General features: G+C 34.3%; 5 protein-coding genes across 12 annotated transcripts; 3 read left to right on the top strand and 2 right to left on the bottom strand.

Moving 5' to 3' along the window:
• The first annotated feature begins 388 nt into the window (after positions 1 to 388).
• On the top strand, positions 389 to 2,853 carry LOC141899977 (complement component 1 Q subcomponent-binding protein, mitochondrial-like). The gene is made up of 6 exons (XM_074786642.1): positions 389 to 753; positions 943 to 1,093; positions 1,179 to 1,278; positions 1,471 to 1,600; positions 2,203 to 2,291; positions 2,558 to 2,853. The coding sequence occupies exons 1-6, from the start codon at positions 483 to 485 to the stop codon at positions 2,702 to 2,704; spliced, it is 888 nt and encodes a 295-aa protein (XP_074642743.1). The 5' UTR covers positions 389 to 482; the 3' UTR covers positions 2,705 to 2,853.
• Positions 2,854 to 3,164: 311 nt separating this feature from the next.
• LOC141900078 (phospholipid phosphatase 5-like) lies at positions 3,165 to 5,045 on the bottom strand. The gene is made up of 7 exons (XM_074786806.1): positions 4,934 to 5,045; positions 4,518 to 4,623; positions 4,330 to 4,417; positions 4,183 to 4,246; positions 3,884 to 4,032; positions 3,502 to 3,672; positions 3,165 to 3,382 (listed from the first exon to the last, which is right to left on the bottom strand). Exons 1-7 carry the CDS (start codon positions 5,026 to 5,028, stop codon positions 3,237 to 3,239), a joined length of 819 nt encoding a protein of 272 aa, XP_074642907.1. The 5' UTR covers positions 5,029 to 5,045; the 3' UTR covers positions 3,165 to 3,236.
• Positions 5,046 to 5,101: 56 nt separating this feature from the next.
• LOC141899297 (palmitoyltransferase ZDHHC16-like) lies at positions 5,102 to 8,358 on the top strand. Of its 5 annotated transcripts, none has more exons than XM_074785513.1 (9): positions 5,102 to 5,141; positions 6,022 to 6,240; positions 6,318 to 6,509; positions 7,118 to 7,229; positions 7,324 to 7,457; positions 7,536 to 7,610; positions 7,693 to 7,875; positions 7,977 to 8,047; positions 8,122 to 8,358. In XM_074785513.1, exons 2-9 carry the CDS (start codon positions 6,037 to 6,039, stop codon positions 8,231 to 8,233), a joined length of 1,083 nt encoding a protein of 360 aa, XP_074641614.1. In that variant the 5' UTR covers positions 5,102 to 5,141; positions 6,022 to 6,036; the 3' UTR covers positions 8,234 to 8,358. The 5 variants fall into 5 exon arrangements, with proteins under 5 accessions (XP_074641614.1, XP_074641616.1, XP_074641617.1 ...); XM_074785515.1 differs by having other exon boundaries at positions 5,109 to 5,229; XM_074785516.1 differs by having other exon boundaries at positions 5,112 to 5,255.
• Positions 8,359 to 8,486: 128 nt separating this feature from the next.
• On the bottom strand, positions 8,487 to 9,635 carry LOC141900237 (mediator of RNA polymerase II transcription subunit 28-like). Its single transcript, XM_074787037.1, has 4 exons — positions 9,551 to 9,635; positions 9,273 to 9,339; positions 9,053 to 9,165; positions 8,487 to 8,962 (listed from the first exon to the last, which is right to left on the bottom strand). Exons 1-4 carry the CDS (start codon positions 9,626 to 9,628, stop codon positions 8,561 to 8,563), a joined length of 660 nt encoding a protein of 219 aa, XP_074643138.1. The 5' UTR covers positions 9,629 to 9,635; the 3' UTR covers positions 8,487 to 8,560.
• A 228-nt stretch (positions 9,636 to 9,863) lies between these two features.
• Positions 9,864 to 17,876, top strand: LOC141899825 (BICD family-like cargo adapter 1). Of its 4 annotated transcripts, XM_074786378.1 has the most exons (13): positions 9,864 to 10,004; positions 10,812 to 11,044; positions 11,445 to 11,660; positions 11,962 to 12,078; positions 12,231 to 12,377; positions 12,593 to 12,790; positions 13,269 to 13,418; positions 13,691 to 13,888; positions 13,977 to 14,138; positions 14,271 to 14,285; positions 14,729 to 14,856; positions 14,935 to 15,055; positions 15,134 to 17,876. In XM_074786378.1, exons 2-13 carry the CDS (start codon positions 10,871 to 10,873, stop codon positions 15,248 to 15,250), a joined length of 1,743 nt encoding a protein of 580 aa, XP_074642479.1. In that variant the 5' UTR covers positions 9,864 to 10,004; positions 10,812 to 10,870; the 3' UTR covers positions 15,251 to 17,876. The 4 variants fall into 4 exon arrangements, with proteins under 4 accessions (XP_074642479.1, XP_074642477.1, XP_074642476.1 ...); XM_074786376.1 differs by lacking the exon at positions 9,864 to 10,004 and having other exon boundaries at positions 10,793 to 11,044; positions 14,007 to 14,138; XM_074786375.1 differs by lacking the exon at positions 9,864 to 10,004 and having other exon boundaries at positions 10,793 to 11,044.
• The last annotated feature ends 214 nt before the right edge of the window (positions 17,877 to 18,090 follow it).

Below are 18,090 nucleotides of genomic sequence, written 5' to 3'. Positions count from 1 at the left end.
TCACTTTAATTTAGTTATTTGACATTCATATCTACAAAATTTTCTATTTTCTTAAAATCAATTGATTTTAGTATTTTCAAATAGCTTTTTCTGGTTAATTATCTCAAAATGAGTTGATTTAAAAGTAGCACCTGGCTTTTTATCACGCACTTGGCAACTATAGGCTGCGGCAATTTCGGATAGTAATTCTATCGAAGATCATTTTAAACGTGGCACAAATATTTCGCATCTAATATAAGAATACATAAAAATAAAGATCATGAGATTATACTTGAATTTTGATTAGTATTTAGCATTTTTGATCAAGTAAAAAATTATAAATTTCTTCACTCATTTGACATTTCTGATTTTACAAATACCCCTGAGCGCACGCGCAATTGAACTCAATTGCCACTTCCGTTTTTTTTAGCTCGTATGATTTTTACGATTGGAATATTCAGAAAATTGAACGAGTCAGTCAGCTCAAATTTATACTTTATAGGATGTCATTGATGTCGACGAGCCACACGGTACTCCGCAGTATTCTGCGGGTCATACCCAGATCAAATAAATGTGTTGTCAAGAGCTTTTCTTGCTACAGCAGCGTACCGGCGGCGCTCTCCATCCCCGCACAGCAGCAGCACGCTGTCCGTCCCGGACACCGGCTAGCGGCACCGCTTCTCGGCCATTCATGCCTAAGTACGAGTACGAAATTACTACCCTGTGGCTGCTGCGGTATTCACAATTCGGGCAGACAACAAAAATCAAATTCGAGTGAGTTCACTACTGCAAATATTAACCATCAACAAGTTATTCTTATAAAGTTTTTTTGCAGCCGAGCCAGTTTCTTATTAAATTCCTGTATTCGAAATTGTAGAATTAGTAGTTTTATAATACATAAATTTGTAGGCGAGGTCTTGTCAATTATTATTAATCTAAACACAATTTAACTGTTCACTTCAGGCGGGGAATCGACAATACTTGAATTTCTAGACAAGGAAATCAAATATGAAGTTCAAAAACAGAAATCTTGGTCGGACAAAGTTGGTGATTTTAAAGTTGAAACAAATGGAGCAGAGATCATTTTCTCGAAAAAAAGTTCATCTGGTGAAGAGTAAGTAGTAAGGGCTAATGTAGCATGTAAATTGCTTACGATGTATTCCAAACATTCTTCAATTCAAGCTTGAATTCGTTTTCAGGATTCTAGTAACAGTCAATGTAAACAATGCAGTTGATGCTGCACCTTCATTTGGTAAAGATTCAAACGATCATCAAGAAAATAATGATGAAATCGAAGATGTAAGTGAAGTTAGATCTTTCAGAGTACGAAAATCTGTTCAACTTGAGCATTATCTCACTTCGCATTCCATTGCTATTTAAGATTTCAACAAACATCAAAGTTAATGATTATTAAAGTTGGTCCAGGGCAGGGATCCAGCCTCAAACCCTGTTTTAAGTGTGGCTGCTGTTAATTCTGTTTATTTCGTATAGATGGCGTGTCAGCCATCATTTGTTGTAGATATGAAAAAGGACGGTAAAACTTTGTCTCTCACGTGCAGTTTTACCGATGATTCGATGCCTCAAGACAACGGTGAATTTAGTGCAAGCGTTGACAGTTATGGTACGGTGCAGTTTATTGATCATTTGACGTAGATATCTTAAATTTATTATAGGGTCCCTACAGCTCCGTGATTCCTTAAAAACTCCTTTTAAAATGGAAAATGCTATTAAAGATGCTTGAAACTCTTAAATTTGAACAAAATGTCAAAATCTTAGAAACGTCAGAAAGAAAATGATGACAGTTGTTTAAATCGATATCTAGTTTGTCTAACAGTAATGATACTCAAAACTACTTCAATTTTGAGAAATAGGCAATTATAAATTTTTGTCTAGTTTGTAATTTTTCAGTAGACTACCCCTAAATCTATACAGTTGGGGCCTGGATTTTTAACCCAATTAGGCGGTTACTGAAACCAAGTTTATATGTAAAGGGTAAAAATTGGTTTACATGACCACCAAATTAATGCTTTACAGAGATAAAACAGTACCGATTTAGGAGGAGTCTACTGTAATTGCGATATGAGAGCGATGAAGCAGACACTCCTCAAAAATTTGAAATTTACTCCTTCAAAACTCATTATATCCAGGAATGAATGATCTCTTGGTACCATGTATTAGTATACAAATATACATGTATTTATGTTTTTAATTTGTTTGTTTTAGCTGATTTGATAACTATTGATGAAGTTTGTATTCATGATGGCGAATGGAAAGATAAGAATTATCATGTCTCTACTGCTATTATGGATGAGGTATCTATCTATACTATTATTACATTGACCAAATCGAAACTTGTAGCAGTAACTATACGATTCAGGCACTATTTATTTTGGATCAGCCCTTGTCATATCCTTACTACAATATTATTTTGGATCAGCCTATACAATGATATTTACACATACCCTATCAAGATACTGTTGTACAGATTAATTACTCATCGAATCAGGGTTTTAAAACTGTATCTAGACAGATTATTGCTCGGAATAAACTTAACGAAAAATACTGATTCTATTTTCAGCAATTGTATGATAACCTAATCCGGCGTTTAGAAGATCAAGGGATCGATGATCAGTTCATTAATAATATGGTAGAACATTGTACAGCTTACGAACATTCGCTTTATTTGAAATTCTTGAAGGATTTACAATCATACATTAAACTTTGAACGAGCGAATTCGAAAGTGAATAATTCCGCTTAGCTTCGTTGTATGACGGAAACACGCTTTCCTCAACTCCGCGTTAAACCTGAAGGATGTATACGTCTTGTTGTAGAATAAATCATTTATAGCGCACAGGTTGTTTTGAAGAACAGTAGTTTTTGTATGCAGTTCTTTCTTAGTCTGGCTGAAATTTCTGTCTTGGATAAACCAGTAAGTTGGGGATGCTGACCAGTCCTAAACCATTTGGGTTTAAAACCACAAAACGACACCAGAGGAAAGGGGAGGGCATATATTTGGGTTTCGCCAGAGAAAATAACCAGTATTAACGATCGGTTGAGAAGAACCAAGCATTCAGTTACAAAAATTGAATAACCCAGTGATACATGTATCGAGACTGATTTTCAGTTTAATAAATGTACTTTATTTACTTAGGAGATTCAAATAAATATATCATACAACCAACAGAGTATACATTTATAATAATCAAATATGTAAATGACTAGTAATCTATATATGATATCTATAAATCTATATAATTTACACGATTTGTTGATCGGAGTCGCATTTCTTACGCGTCGGCTGACAGTGTGGTGTTTCGCAATGAGAATGGAAAGCAGTCGGATAATAATGATGATAACTCAAGTACATAATCACTGAACCCAATATAGAACCAACCATTACATCTACAATAGTCGAAAAATAACAACTTATACATAGCTTAGAAAAACATCTGTACCTATTCCATGTTACCTACGAGCAATCATTTCGGATCATTGCTCGTAGATGTTACTAAGGTTTTTACCTTGCCAGTGATGATGATAGTCAATTGTTCTCGATAAAGCAATAATCGTAGCTATAAGTAATGGAAGTATGACGGCTATAAGTCGTAGTGAGTTTCTTCTACCTTCGCGGTGAAATATTCTCAACTTTCCGGCTAAGAATAACGTAACAAACCCAAAAGTGGCGAATGCAACTGAAAATAAAAACATTGCACCCATTATTATGAACTCTAACAGATATAGGTAGTGATTAGACTAAAGTAAGAGTAAGAATGTACTGGATTGGTAACAGAAGCTGGGTAATAATTGAGTGACAGCGCTTTGAGCATTCATTGGAAAGGCGCTATATAAGCACTAATTATTGATTATTATTATATATTATTATAAAGTACTGGATCATCTTACATGATGAATGACCGCTTGGAAAACTTTTCCTCCCTTCGTTCAACATCCTACGACTTCCTGTACATATTTCATTGAATAGATATAAACCATTAGAACTTTTCTTCAAGACTCCATCAGGAAAACATCGGTAGAAGAAATCTGGACGAGGTCTGAAAATATCAAGAGACAAGAGTTCATACTCCTGTGTCTAAGGTCTATGACAAAAAATATTATAAAATAGTTGGTTGACAAAATGGAGAGGGAAGCCAAGCAAGCTTTACTGTCCGATCCCAGTGCAAAGTAACATGCATATATTTTACCTTCCTGCAATTAGTTTGATGCAATTAGTGATGATACCATTCAACAATAAACCAAGAGATGCAGCTGGAATGATACAAACAAGTATAAGAAAATAATATACCTAAATCAGCATGTTTATATCTCGATTCAAATCTTGAGTACTTTACCTAGACATGCCTGGAAACAATCATTTAAATTTCTTGATTTAAGTGTCCAACATACAATCACAATGGAAGGAATTGAACACACCAAAATCTATGAAACATAAAATGATCATAGTGTTATTACTGGCAGTGTGATAGATATAGCTGATTTATACCCAGTGTTAAAGTAATTGCAGTCTACTTAGACATACCCAAAGATGAAATGCCGACACATAACTAGGAGTAGTTGGATTTCGGTATAACCACCATTCCTCTGGCTGTATCACTCTCTTCACTGGTTCTAAAAATTCGGTGGCACTGAAAAAAAAGGAGAGAGAGTTTGAAATTGAAGATACCAGCAGAAGGGTGGGTTAGAAATGAAGATGTTGCAAAATATATGAAATTAAAAAATATCTTTTATTTCTGCAGACTAGACTTCTGTCATTAATATATTGTAGTCAAGAGGCGACAAATTAAAAAAATGCAGCGAATATCATAGTTTAGTAAGTGTCAGTGGGTAAGAAAAATTTTAACAAAACATTCAGTCAGCAAAGCAATACTACTTTTTTGCCTAATTAATTTATTATGTTGGCCTAATTATTCATAATCAATTTTCCTCAAAACTTACATGAATACGAACAATAAGCAGAATCTGATAATTATTTCACTGTAAATTGGATTATTTCTATTACTGTCACCACCACGGCATAATATGTGAGACATTTTACAGATTTTGATATTTCTAGCAATAAAATGAATTGAATCCCCACTTGCCATGTAACCTTCTACTCTCAAGGTCGTGGCGGCGATGTTTTAATTGAGGAAGAAAACAACGCGTAAACTACTTAAAATTACCCCTTTGCAAATAGGGGCGAATGATTAAATGAATAACTGTTGTACTCTACAATTAACTCATTCAGAAAAGTATCGTTTGCTTGTAATCAGTTGCTGTAATTATGTTGAAGTTGCCCAATTAACCACCATCAGAGATAGCTGTCAAATAAAATCAAATTAAAGGATTTTATTCCTCTATTTTACTTCCCACTTAAAAACTAGGAAGTGGATATTTTGCCAATGCGGCATTATACGTGTAAATAATATTTTCCCAATGGATTATATAAAATGAGGCAAACTATTGGAATGGCAATGAAATTATTTTATTGTTTAGGGTTTTATTAACCATTGGTATTAGGGTTTACTAGTAGTAGGTTTAGTTAGGGTCCATTTTACAGCCAGGGTTAGGGTTAGGTCGAGTGCGATACATTGTAGTTAAAACGTTAAGTGGGATTCAATAAGCCTCAGTGGTCTAGTGGAAAGACGTTACCCTAAATTTAGCAATTTGCTGGCACAGGTTTGAATACTGCTCTATCTGGTCTATTTTTTCTTACTCTGTTCTCCACACTTTCTTTGAATTTTTTAAGTCGCGCACTTTAGTGTTCATGCACCGTGTAAATAAGCCAATCAGAACGAGCAATAGTCAAAATAGCGTTAACAGGAATAATGCCGCATTGGCAAAATATCACCTGCCTTAAAACTAACCTTGGGATCATTTATTAATTACGTACGCATGAAATTTGAATTTTTCAACCCCCCCTCCCCCTCTGTACGCAAAATCTGCCATTTTTTCGTATACATTAAGCATTACAGTACGCAATTGCACTGACCCCTCCTCCCCTAATGCGTACGTAATAAATGAATGACCCCCTTCTATTTCAGAGTATCTGTCTTGTTATGGCAAGGATGCCGATATTTCGCTGTACGATCGGTCGCCACTTTGATTACATCTGCTTCCGTTTAACGAGAAAATTGGCAATTCTAAAACTGACGATGCATTCCTTGTGTTTCAATTCATTCACATCAACAGAAGTAGCGGTTGATGTCGCTATGGAACCTATGTATTGGTGCGTCGATAACTTCACTAAATATTTAGGCCCTGTAAGTATTCGAAATGATGTGAATGTTTTTGTTCTATATAATTTTGATAATGTAGTTTCGAATATTTCTTGTTTCAGTTATTTGTCCTGTTAGTAGTATGTCTAACTGCATCAGTTGTCGTCATATTCTACATGTGTCTCTTACCGCAAAAATATTATCACAGCATCGGCTGGACTATTTATCATCTCGTTTTTGGACATTGGTTGTTGGTAAATCTTGTATTCAACTATCTAATGGCAGTATTTACCAATCCGGGCTCACCAAGCGAGGTATGATTCAAATTAGAATACACTCTATTTGTATCGATTTTTTTCACATAATAGATCTAATAACTTTTGGTTAGATCTATTATGCTACATTTCTAGTATGATTGTGTAATGATTGAATGATTGCTGGGAAAGGGTGTGAGAAGATGTGTATGTTGTGGAGGGGAAAGGACTCATTTAAGCCGTTAATTTGGCTTTTCCTAACCCCTCGCATAATTTATTACTACACTGTTTTTTATTATACATGTACAGGGTCCGATCTAAGCACTTGTCCGATTGCCCGGGACAAGTATATTCAGGGCAAGTAAGTTATCATTATCACTTGTCCCCCGGGCTAGTGCAATTTTATGTCTCAAAGCTATTTTCCCACTCGATTCAACGGAAGGTTGTGCCACCAATCGGACTGCCTGTGTGGGGCAAGTAGCTTTTGGAGGGGGCAAGCGAAATTTCAGATATGCTTGCCCCCCGGGCAAGTGGCCTTCATTCCTTAGATCGGACCCTGATGTATACTTAAATGCTTTGTATCAATCTATTATGTGAATAAAATACTTACTTACTTACTATCAAATTGGATACCAGTACTGTTCTTATTCTATCCGTTGTATTTTCAGATGATTCCTGAAACTGTTTCCGTATGTAAGAAATGTATCAGTCCGAAACCACCGAGAACACATCATTGTAGCATTTGTAAGAAATGCGTTCTAAAAATGGATCACCATTGTCGTATCCTTTAATGAAATAAGATAAATGGAGGATGGATAACCGGGCTGTGGGGTCTTTAATCATCCATCATATGTTCCTTAAAATCTATTCTCAGCTTGGTTGAATAATTGTGTTGGTCACTATAATCACAGATATTTTTTCATGTTTTGTATATACATGTGGTTAGGATGTCTATACATTAGTATCAGCGCATATGATCTATTTAAAGAGCATTTCTATGGCTCCCAGGTATAAACATTTAATCCATGGCCATATGCTTTTACAAATGGGTTTAGATGATTGAATAATCCATATATTTTTTTATAGGAGCTGAGGTATCCAGGGTATTTTTATGTGCTTAATTTGGCTCTTGGTGGAGTGACTGCAATGCCTAGTGAATTGGTAAGAGCACTTAATTCCTAGACTCATTAACGAAACCTTCAAAATGAGAAACATTTTACTAACTTGTATCATTTACTTTCAGGGTAGTAAATCCAGTTCGTTATATCATTTGAGTATAGTATATGAGTTTATGTTATGTAGTGGAGTCACAGTAGCTTTAGGATTGTTAGTATTGTGGCACGCTAGATTGATATCTAGAGGTGAAACTAGCATCGAAGTACATATCAATAAATCTGATGCAGGGCGTATGAAAAAGATTGGATTAGTAAGTTGAATTTATATACCACTGTTGAATTTATATACCACTGGTGAATTTATATACCACAAATTCAAAATCTATTTTACGATTTCCTAATTTTCTTGCAGGTTCATAGAAATCCCTACAATTTTGGTTTCATCAAAAATTGGAAGATGTTCCTTGGTTTATCTAATGGAAGGTAAATACTGCAATTATGCCATTATTTCGAATGTCGTCGATCTTCTGTTACTTGAAGAAATCTTTTTCTTGTAGATCATTCTGGAGGCATATTTTATTACCATCTACACACAAGCCAATGGGTGATGGCCTCACCTGGGAATCTACTACTTACAAATTAGACTCTTTAGGGATATTGCTGCTCTGACAATTAAAGGGACTTTTTAAAACCTCAAATTTTATAAAATCTTCATCAGAGAAGAAAGAGAAATGATTCGTTTTTATTTTTGTGATAAACTTTATCGGTAAATAAATTAATATTTTTTAAAGTGAGATTTAATTCGATGTCTTTTTCTCCCGAATTCCTGAGAAAATTGTCTCCAAAATCAACAAGCTTTTCTTTGATACGCAGTTATATACTGGTAATATATTTCATCTTAAAAATAAGGTACAAACAGACACAAGACTAGATCTACAAAATTCTTCTTAAGATAATAAATGCAGTTTGGTTTATAATAGAATTTATGTTATTCAACTATCTTGAACCATCAGGCATTCCGATATTAGATGTTGTCCTTTCTAAATGAGCGAGAGGCCCTTGTTGAAACTGCATTGATTGAGCGGCTCCTGGTATTTGAGGAGGTGGCATATGACTCTGATGAAGACCCATACTCATCGACATTGCTGAGTTAGTATGATGCGGCATACCATGACTGACCATGTGTTGAGTTTGAGAGTGAGGGATTTGTTGTAGGTTTTGTTGTTGGTTCATAGGTGGCGGTGGTTGTTGTTGTTGAGACGACTGAGCCCCTCCCTGTTGAGGGGGTTGAGATCCCGGTAATGTTCGTAACATATTTTGCCAGTGTTGCAATTTAACGTAATGTTTTTGCAGTAAATTATCTTTTCGTCCAATTTCGGTTCCCATTTCATTGACATCCTTAAGAAAATGAAATAAAAGCAATCGGTAAGTTTAACATCTAACACTTGAGATGATACATCAAAGTCGAATAGATGATGAAGATTTTACCTCTTTGACAATCTGTTCTGGTTTCATCACCGATAAAATCAATCTCTTCTGTAAAAAGAATGCTTCCAGCTGCTTGGCAACATCGAGGAATTTCTGTATGGATTGCTCAGCCCCTGTGAGATAAAACAAACATCAAAATGTCGAACGATCTGTCGTTGAATGAAAAAAAGAAAATATCATCTGACGACTAAAAGGCGATATCTATAATAGTTTTGATTACCTGTCTTTAATTCATCGGAGTCAGCTGAACTGCTACTCTCTTGTGAATTAAGATTGGCGAAACAATTCTGAAATATTAATGATGCATGTAAACTAAGGCAACTCTGAAGACATAGATTATAGACGTTTTCTTTTTATACTTAGCATGACTGGATCTGACACTTGTGGCCAAAGATTAGTTTATTCTAAGTAGGCCTGCGAAACTGGGCGCGATATATTTTGCACCGATAAATCCCCTTAAATATTAGACAATTTCAGATGAGTTTTAAATACGCTTACCTGAAAGGCTATCTCGAATTCATCCACTAAATTAGGTGGACAACTTGAAATCGGATCATTTGACGAAGGAGCCGCCATCTTTAAACAAGGTTGATCTTAAAAGAAAGAGTCGAGCACCAGGCGCCACGTCGGATATAAAAAATCACACATTCTATGAATAAGTCAGAAAAACCTAATTATCTGAATAAAGAAATATTACTTAATCTTAATTCATTGTCTGATGAATGTCTGATTAACTGAGGTACTTAGCTTATATTAGATTATTTTGTGGTCGTTTCGTCCGACTTGTTTCCTATTTTCGATCGCAGTAAAAAGAATGGCGTCGTAGATCGTGTTTGGTTTCGGTTTCTGAGGTGATCAATCATTCGAAATTTCTAATGGATGTGTAAATCTCTGCGATTCATCGATCAACGTAAATTATAGACCATTTTTTCTAGAACATTATGATATTGAGGTAGGTTGATGATGCCGCCCAGGTTGCTTATATAAAACTATTTGAAAATGAGAACCACTTTTTAGTCCGACACCGTCGGTCACTGACGACATCTCCATGTTGATCTCTATGCTTGGAAAAATCTTGATATAATCTGGCTTACAATATCATGTAGCCAGTGATTTTATCGCAGTCAGCTGCTTTTTGTATTTAGATAGGTTTTAAGTTTTGTAAAAATATCTGATCGTGAAATGAAAATAAATCACACGCGGCAGAAGAGTGTAAAAAATACCTCCTCCGCTGCAGTATCTGCTGTCTGTATGTCTGTGGGACCGAGCTATGATTATTCCTAAGTAGTTCTGTATCTTTCTCAGGCAATAATCACCTCTTGCATATTCCATCTTCATGTTCACTATGAACCTCTGCTTGCTAACTGCTTTCTTCATAACAGTTCTGTGCTGTCACATCAAATTTCATGCAGGTTTCCTCAGCTGTGTTTAAATACCAAGTCTAATCATAAAACATAATTTTTTGAGCACATAGATCAGCTCGTGGTGCTTAGTAAAGGTAGATTAATTTTCATGGCTTCACTAATCCGTAAATTGCTTTTTCTCTTTGCTCTAGGTGATGTTCGATATATTTCTATATATATAAACTCTGGTGATGGTCTTTCTTTATAAGATATGGCATAAAGCTTTCAATGCTAATTAGTATAGAACTCTGTGACGCTTTTAGAAATATCTAGTCGCATAGATAAATGTTGTTCATCTCATTCACCTCAAACGAACGGTTTTATCGGAGACTGAAATATGTGTGCTTGTCATCTAGGAGTGTCCTCCACTCCTTCTACACCCGAAAACTTGGAAGACTACTATCAATATCTTGATATGGAAGAAAGACAAGTCGATCCGGATGATGTTTACGCCCAACTCGCGCAGAAAGAAAAAGACCTGTTTCTCGCTGCGGAAATCGGACAATCTTTGCTAGAGAAAAATAAAGAACTGCAGCGAAAAAATGAACATTATGAATCTATACATAAAGATTTACAGCTGAAAATAGATGTAAGTGTATCTACAGTTATTTGAAATCCTATAATGAAATGCTTGTTAGTCCCAAGTTTCTATATTAAATTCTATATTGAATTTCTATTGGATGTAGCAATATTTACAGATAGGGCACTTTTCCAAAATTTCTGTAGGGCAACTGACCCCTGCTACTGTATGGCCCTGCTAAGTAACTTAATTATTGCATTTTGAATTTACTGTGATGATCTTAACTTATTTGGTGAAATTTCCAGTCCTGGTACTTAAAGGTTTAATATTCTAACCACGGAATTTTGGGTTATCGATAGCCAAAATTTCATGGTTATTATATTAAACTTATAGAGTTAATTATTCCACTGGTAAAACTCCCTATCCAAAAATTGCAGCCAACAAAATAATGTCGCAATCAACGTTGTAGGATTTAGAACAAGAGCGTTATCGTTTACGGCTAAGATTAGAATCAGCTGAAGGAGAATATGAAAATACTATCAAAGATTTACAAACGGATATAGAAATATTGCGAAAGAAACTCGGCGCGGAGCAGCAGAATACGAAACTAAAAGAAGACGATAAGACTAATATAGTAAAAGAATTGAGAGCTCAGAACGAAAGATTAACAGATCAACTGAAAAAAGTGAGTATTACAACCTCTTACCATATTACAGCAGTCATGGGAAAGGAAACATTATAGAATTAAAAGAATTAATAATTTAAAACAGCAGAACAGTTTACAAATAGCATAGAGAGGAGCGCTTTTTCATGTGGATTTTGCAAAGCCTTTTCTCCGAGCTAACACTCATTGAAAGTAGCAAGAAGGAAACAGAAGAGCTGTTGAGAGAAAAGTATTAAAAAAAACAGATCTCCCGGAGAAATATTTTAATCATAAGATAAGATGGTAATGAACACGATAATGAACATTGATATCTAACTTTCAGTCATTGAATGCGGAGGAATCATTGAACACTCAGTTAACCGGTTTGAGGTTACAAGTATCTAGTAGAAGAAGTTCTATACAAAGTCATGTGTCTGAACTTACAGTGCTCAGAGAAGAGGTAAGTTTTACACGTTATATTGTTTCACTCACTTCAGAAATAAGATTAAAGGTTATTCATTTAAAAAAAGTCCTATAATTTCACGAGTTTGTCACGGTTGGTAATGAACGGTGCTGGTAAATTTACTGATTTTCTACATTGGTTTATCATAGATAACGATACTTACTGAAAGAGTTCGAGAATTAGATAGACGTATTAAACAGTTGAGTGAAGAACGCGATGCAGCCGTGTGTAACTGTGAGGAAGCACAGGATCGTATAATGATGCTTGAACGACAGAAGATGGAACAAGATCAACAGGTGATAAATAGATAGTGAATTCCAAGACTTAGATCCACTAAACTCAATCGAGTTTGAATTAGTTAACTCTACAGTCAAATTGAAATCCCAACTAAAGTCCATTTAGGCCTACTCGATGTTATATTTTCATGATACACTTAAAATATAGATATTATAAGATATCAAAAAATCTCTTGCCGAATTTTGAAATATCGATTCTCTGCTGATTTAAACAGATTCGCTCTCACGAGCGCGAGTTGATCGAACTACGAGAAACGAACAGCGATCTACAAGAAAAACTTGAGGAACTTTCGTTGCACGCGTCGTCGACTAGCGGCGGCCATTACAACAACGGCAGTAACAATAATTCATTATTCAACGAACTCGAAATGTCGAATTGTTTTTCGGAAGACATGGAACTCGGTCGGCCGCAGGTATGTAAATTCGTTCCAATAATGTCATCATTTTAAGCGCTAAAACCTGACAATTCATAACACATCGTAACTTCGTACAACATCATATCGCTAATAGTGTTAATGTGTGCCTATATATGGATGTGTTCTTTGAAATATTCATGTAAGGCAATATGATTAATGTCTTTAATATATTCTAAATGAAGTTATTTTGATATTGCCTAACAATGTGTACATACTGTAACCTGTTGTATAGTAAAGCCCATTTAACTCTGATCTCATCTTCATTTTGCCAGAAATAAGTGATCAATGATTAGATATTGGAATTAGATGGCAATTATTGATATTTTATTGTAAGCGGACTAGGCTTTTTGTCGGTGAAAGTTGAATGGGCAGCGCTGTATACATCACTTCAGAATATTTAAGCACTCGCTTAAAACTGCTGTTAATTGCTAACCACGTCACTTTATGTATTGGCTTGTGTCTAATCTTTTACTAGTCGGGGATGTCCGGTATGAAATTGGGTGGGGCTTACCCAATGTCGCCTAGCCCCGGTCTCAGTTTGGACGACGACGACGACGATATTGAGTATGATGATGATTATATACATATAGAACAAGCTCCTCCGTCCGGAGAGAATAATCACCAGGTAGAAATAAACACACTCACTTATTTTTTGTTGTAGTCAATTTTGCAAGTGTTAAAACTGTTGTGTAGAAGTTAGGTGGGCTGAAAAGTTGTCTTGTTGCTCATTTGGCTTCGTTGAAAATAGAAGAAAAAAAAATAATAAGTTGAAGCTGGCAAATTTTAGCTTCTCTTAGAATATACGAAACAAGCTATCTTTTTAGACATCCACTGTTTGTCTGTGTCAGATTGTTTTATCTTATCGGTATTTATGAAATGTTTCTTCATTTTAAACAGACATTTCAATTAGAAGTTTTTGAGGTCTACCAACAAATAAAAGACATGTTCCAGCAGCTGAAACAACAGCAGGATACGAACATCGACCAAAGTCCTGAACAGAAAATTTTCGCCGAATTTGAGAAGGGAAGTTTGTCAAACTTATTGCTCGAGTTGCATTCATTGATGGATGAAATGGCCAAAAGACAAGCTAATGCGGTAAATATATACTACAACTTTTTATGCTCACTAGAATTCTCTAAATTAGCTGAAATTTTGGACTCATTTTGTCGTGTTTGTTAATTAGGAATCTATTCCCGAAGTTAATCATCTTCAGGAAAAAGTTAATATACTTGAAGAAGAACTGACGTGCACTCAGAGTCAGGTGCGCTCTTTACATATGGTGGTCACTGAAAAAGATGATGAATTGAAGAAGAAATCTCATGACTTGATGGAATTGACACAGAAGGTTAGCTATAAAGAAATTCATATTTAATGGTCATATACTCTGGAAAAAGTGGTCATTCATGTGTGATTATATACTAGATATTATTTGAATATCGGTTATTTAATCGTTATTTTTATTTTGTTAATCAAACAGATAACAATTCAAGAGGTAAGAATTGTCTGTTACAAACACGCTTTATGTTCTGTAGGTATTTGCATGTGTGTTGGTTCACTTCATGCATATCAATGCATGTGGGTTAGGGTTAGTGCTGGATTGTGCTGGAAATGCCTATTCCCAATTTGTGTCCCTTGAAATTTTTTTGCATGCATACCTTCGCTATGAATCAATAGTGCCTTATTTTAGGTTATTGATTCTAGGTCCGCATTAGTTCACTTTGCTTGAATTCACCTGGCAGATCATCGTGCTTTTTGCTTGTGTTAAAAAAAAGATCTATCTTATTTTGCTTGATAATGGTAGATGTTTCATACCAAAAAAATTAGTATTGGTTGCAAATGAAAGTATCTTTGATTGTGTATGCTTTTATATGCGGCATGGGCAAGTTTGATGTATGATATTAAGCCTACTTTTTCTTTACTGTTGATGGTTTCTAGCTTCAAATTGAGCAACAAAAACAGTCGAATATAACACTAGAAAAAGACAAGTCCCACGATGAAATGCAAGTTGATAAAGAAGATATTGTATCACTGGCTAGACTTGAAAGAGATGAAGCTATTACAAAGTAAGTATTTAAGTTATAAGGATCATAATCATTTTGTCTCCTCTACATCACTATATCAGTATTCATTTGTCTTATTAGACGGAACTCAATGGAAGTTGAACTGGCAAATGCTAAATTGGATTTGGCTAAATTAGATCAGCAACTATTGGAATCTATACAACAAAAGATTGAACTTTCTCAGCAATTAGAACAATGTCAGGTATGTATTCTGTACATATGAATAGTTTTATCATGAGGAGAGAATAAGGAGAATACCTAAATGGATCTCTTCTTCTAGCTCGACATGCAGGAACTTCTTCAACGTCAAATTTCAAAACGAGTTGTAACCGAACTGGAAGCAGATGACAAACTCCCACCAAAAACTGAACGCAAAAAGAAACATTTTTGGCACTGACCGTTCATCCTAGTCATCAATGATATTTGTCCAATATTTTGTGATAGTGAATATTTGTACATTCCGATCCAGATTTTTTGCTAACATTCCATTGAATTTACAGAGATTTTATCTTTAGTTTTAACGTTTCAAATTTAACAACTATAAGTTTATCCAATAGGTCCATTCATTGGAATATTGAGTAATATATGAAAAATATAGATTTTGTTTATTTATAACCGGTAAAATTCATCGATGTACTACTAAAAACAGTGTTTACATTTCATCAAACTACCTGGTATGAATTAGTGAGATCACTTATTCAGCCCACCATTCGCTAGTAATAGATAGTGTTAGTGTGTGTAACATGTCAGAAGTTTGAGATAGAAATCGTAGGTCATTCTAGTCATTTAGTCCATCATGAAAATAAGTATGATTAGGCATGAGTCTAATCATATTTTAACTGTATGTACGTGATTCTCATCATAGTGAATTTGTATACAACAACTTTTGGAACATATACGAACTAAAGATTTTGGCTTAACTAGAAAAATTTCTGCATATAAGTAATAATAAGCTATTCAACAAAACGACTTTCTGGGTGTTTACTGCATTGTAATTCATTTGCTTTTTGCTCCTGAGTTATTAGCTGCTAAATAATACTATTTTGCGGTTCAGATTTAAAATACAATATAAGCTACACCACTATTGATACTAAACTTCTCTAACATTCTCGAGCTAAATTTTCATATATAAGATCAAATGAAATCGCTTACATGACACATGGATGTACATTATCTTCTGAATAATATTATGTAAATGTGTATACATTGTAAAATGAATTGGTTTTTCAAAATATTGAATTAAATAGACATTTTTGTTGGCTATCATCCACTGTGTGTATGGAAAATACAACCTAGGTTATTCATTACAAGGCAATCAAAAAGTATTCCAATGTAAAGTGTGATAATAGGATTTGCTCTGTTATATAGAAATATTCATATACAACTTGTGAAACGGATTTTAAATGCTCAAAATACCGCCATAAGATGACATTATAAAGAAATCTAGATTATACAATATGTAGGAATGATATTTCATTAGTACTTCTATTTTTTGATAAAAGTGCAATATTTTTAAACGTTTTGTCATTTGTAATTTTAAGTTTGTCGAATATTTTTACGCATTGTTTTTTTTTTTCTGTAAAGTTGTAAAAAAATGTATGTGAATATGTACTACTTTCAACAAAACGTTATTCTCCCCCTAACAAGTTGTATATAAAGAACACATTATTGGTTATCTCAGAGTATTTGAGAGCTAGAGAGACTTGTAAATGACTTGGACTTGAAGTGTGCCAATTTCTACTTATTCATTCGTGTAAAATATGTACATATTATCGAATACAGGTACTCGGAAAGTTTGCATTTAATGCATCACAGTGGATGATAGCCATCAAACATTAACTTCTATGTGTACATTTGAAATAGTCAAAAGTATAATCAGTTGTGTAACTACATCGTATAAACATGTACAATGTAATTTCACAATATTGGGTAACCATTTAATTTTAAACTTGAAAATTCAATTAATCGTTCAGTCAAGATCAAAATGTTTTACACTGTAACGTCAAAAACGGCATCAAAATTCACTTTAGGAATTGGTTCTGAAAAAAAAACTTCTTAAAAACCTAGCACCTGTTTGTATTTATGTACATCAGCTAATCTTTCAATCTAATCTATAAATGTTGCTTATGTGAAAAATGTAGTCGCTGCTTTTTGCTTTTATGTATCTGTTACTACGATATATACATGTACATACACGTATGTATTGAAACAGCAGCTACCCCTGGTATATAAATTTTTTTTTTTTTCGTTAATATTTCCTCACAGATCCTCTCCTTCTCTACTTGTTTACATATAAAAAGTAACAATATTATAAGAATTTAAAACGCGTATTTTAGCACAAGATTTTAAATTATCTTGTATTTTAGCCACTTTGGTAGAGAAGGAGGGTGAATCGTGTGTGTTTAACTATCAGATCATGTTGTGAAATTTCTTGTTAACGAGAATAATGAAAAACCGAAAATATGATGACGCTAAAATATTGCCTGAGAAATTCCTTGACTTCTGAATAGTGGTTATATTTTGATTATGATTTTTGACAACAAAATTATCAGATTTTGCCATGCGTTACGATGGACACCTGTTTTTCGAATTTCGAACTCCTTGCTGAACAAAGGAGAACATGCATTTATTTATGTTTTTTTTTTGTATCTCACAGAGACTTTCTCTATTTCGTATTTTCTTGCTGCATGGTTTTGTGCATTAAGGCTCTTATATGTTGTTGCGTTTTAACTTAAATCTAATGCGTCGATTTTTTTTTTGAAATATTATTAATATTATAAGAGCATTAGATTGTGTTTTTCATTCCAAATGATGTTTCGTTTCATGATGGGAAATCACATCAAATAAAAAACAATATTAATGCGATGCAACAATATTGCTTAACCAAAATTTTGTGTAACAACAGATGATTATAATGATCGAGATAATTGATCTTATTTGAAGTAAAATTGAAACATGAAACAAAATATACACCAATAGATGTGGCTGTTCTCTAGATTTTAAATCAAAAGGTTTTCTTAAAACTCAATTAATGGCTATAGTCATAGCCATCACTCCATTTTGATTAACCTGTCTAAAAAATTTAAGTTCAAGTATCTGAGCGAAAGTAAATCAATAAATCTAATGTTTTAAGAATGAATCAACGACTTGTTAAAATTCTTTTTTCCATTTGAACTGCGAGTTTCGAGGAATGATGTTTAAAGGCTCATTGGTGCAGCTGAGACTGGGGATGACCTC

The sequence above is a fragment of the Tubulanus polymorphus genome, chromosome 2 (assembly GCF_964204645.1).
Source record: "Tubulanus polymorphus chromosome 2, tnTubPoly1.2, whole genome shotgun sequence".
NCBI classification, from domain to species: domain Eukaryota; kingdom Metazoa; phylum Nemertea; class Palaeonemertea; order Tubulaniformes; family Tubulanidae; genus Tubulanus; species Tubulanus polymorphus.
The sequence above is the reverse complement of the archived record's forward strand: the minus strand, read 5'-3'. Positions and strand labels throughout refer to the sequence as shown.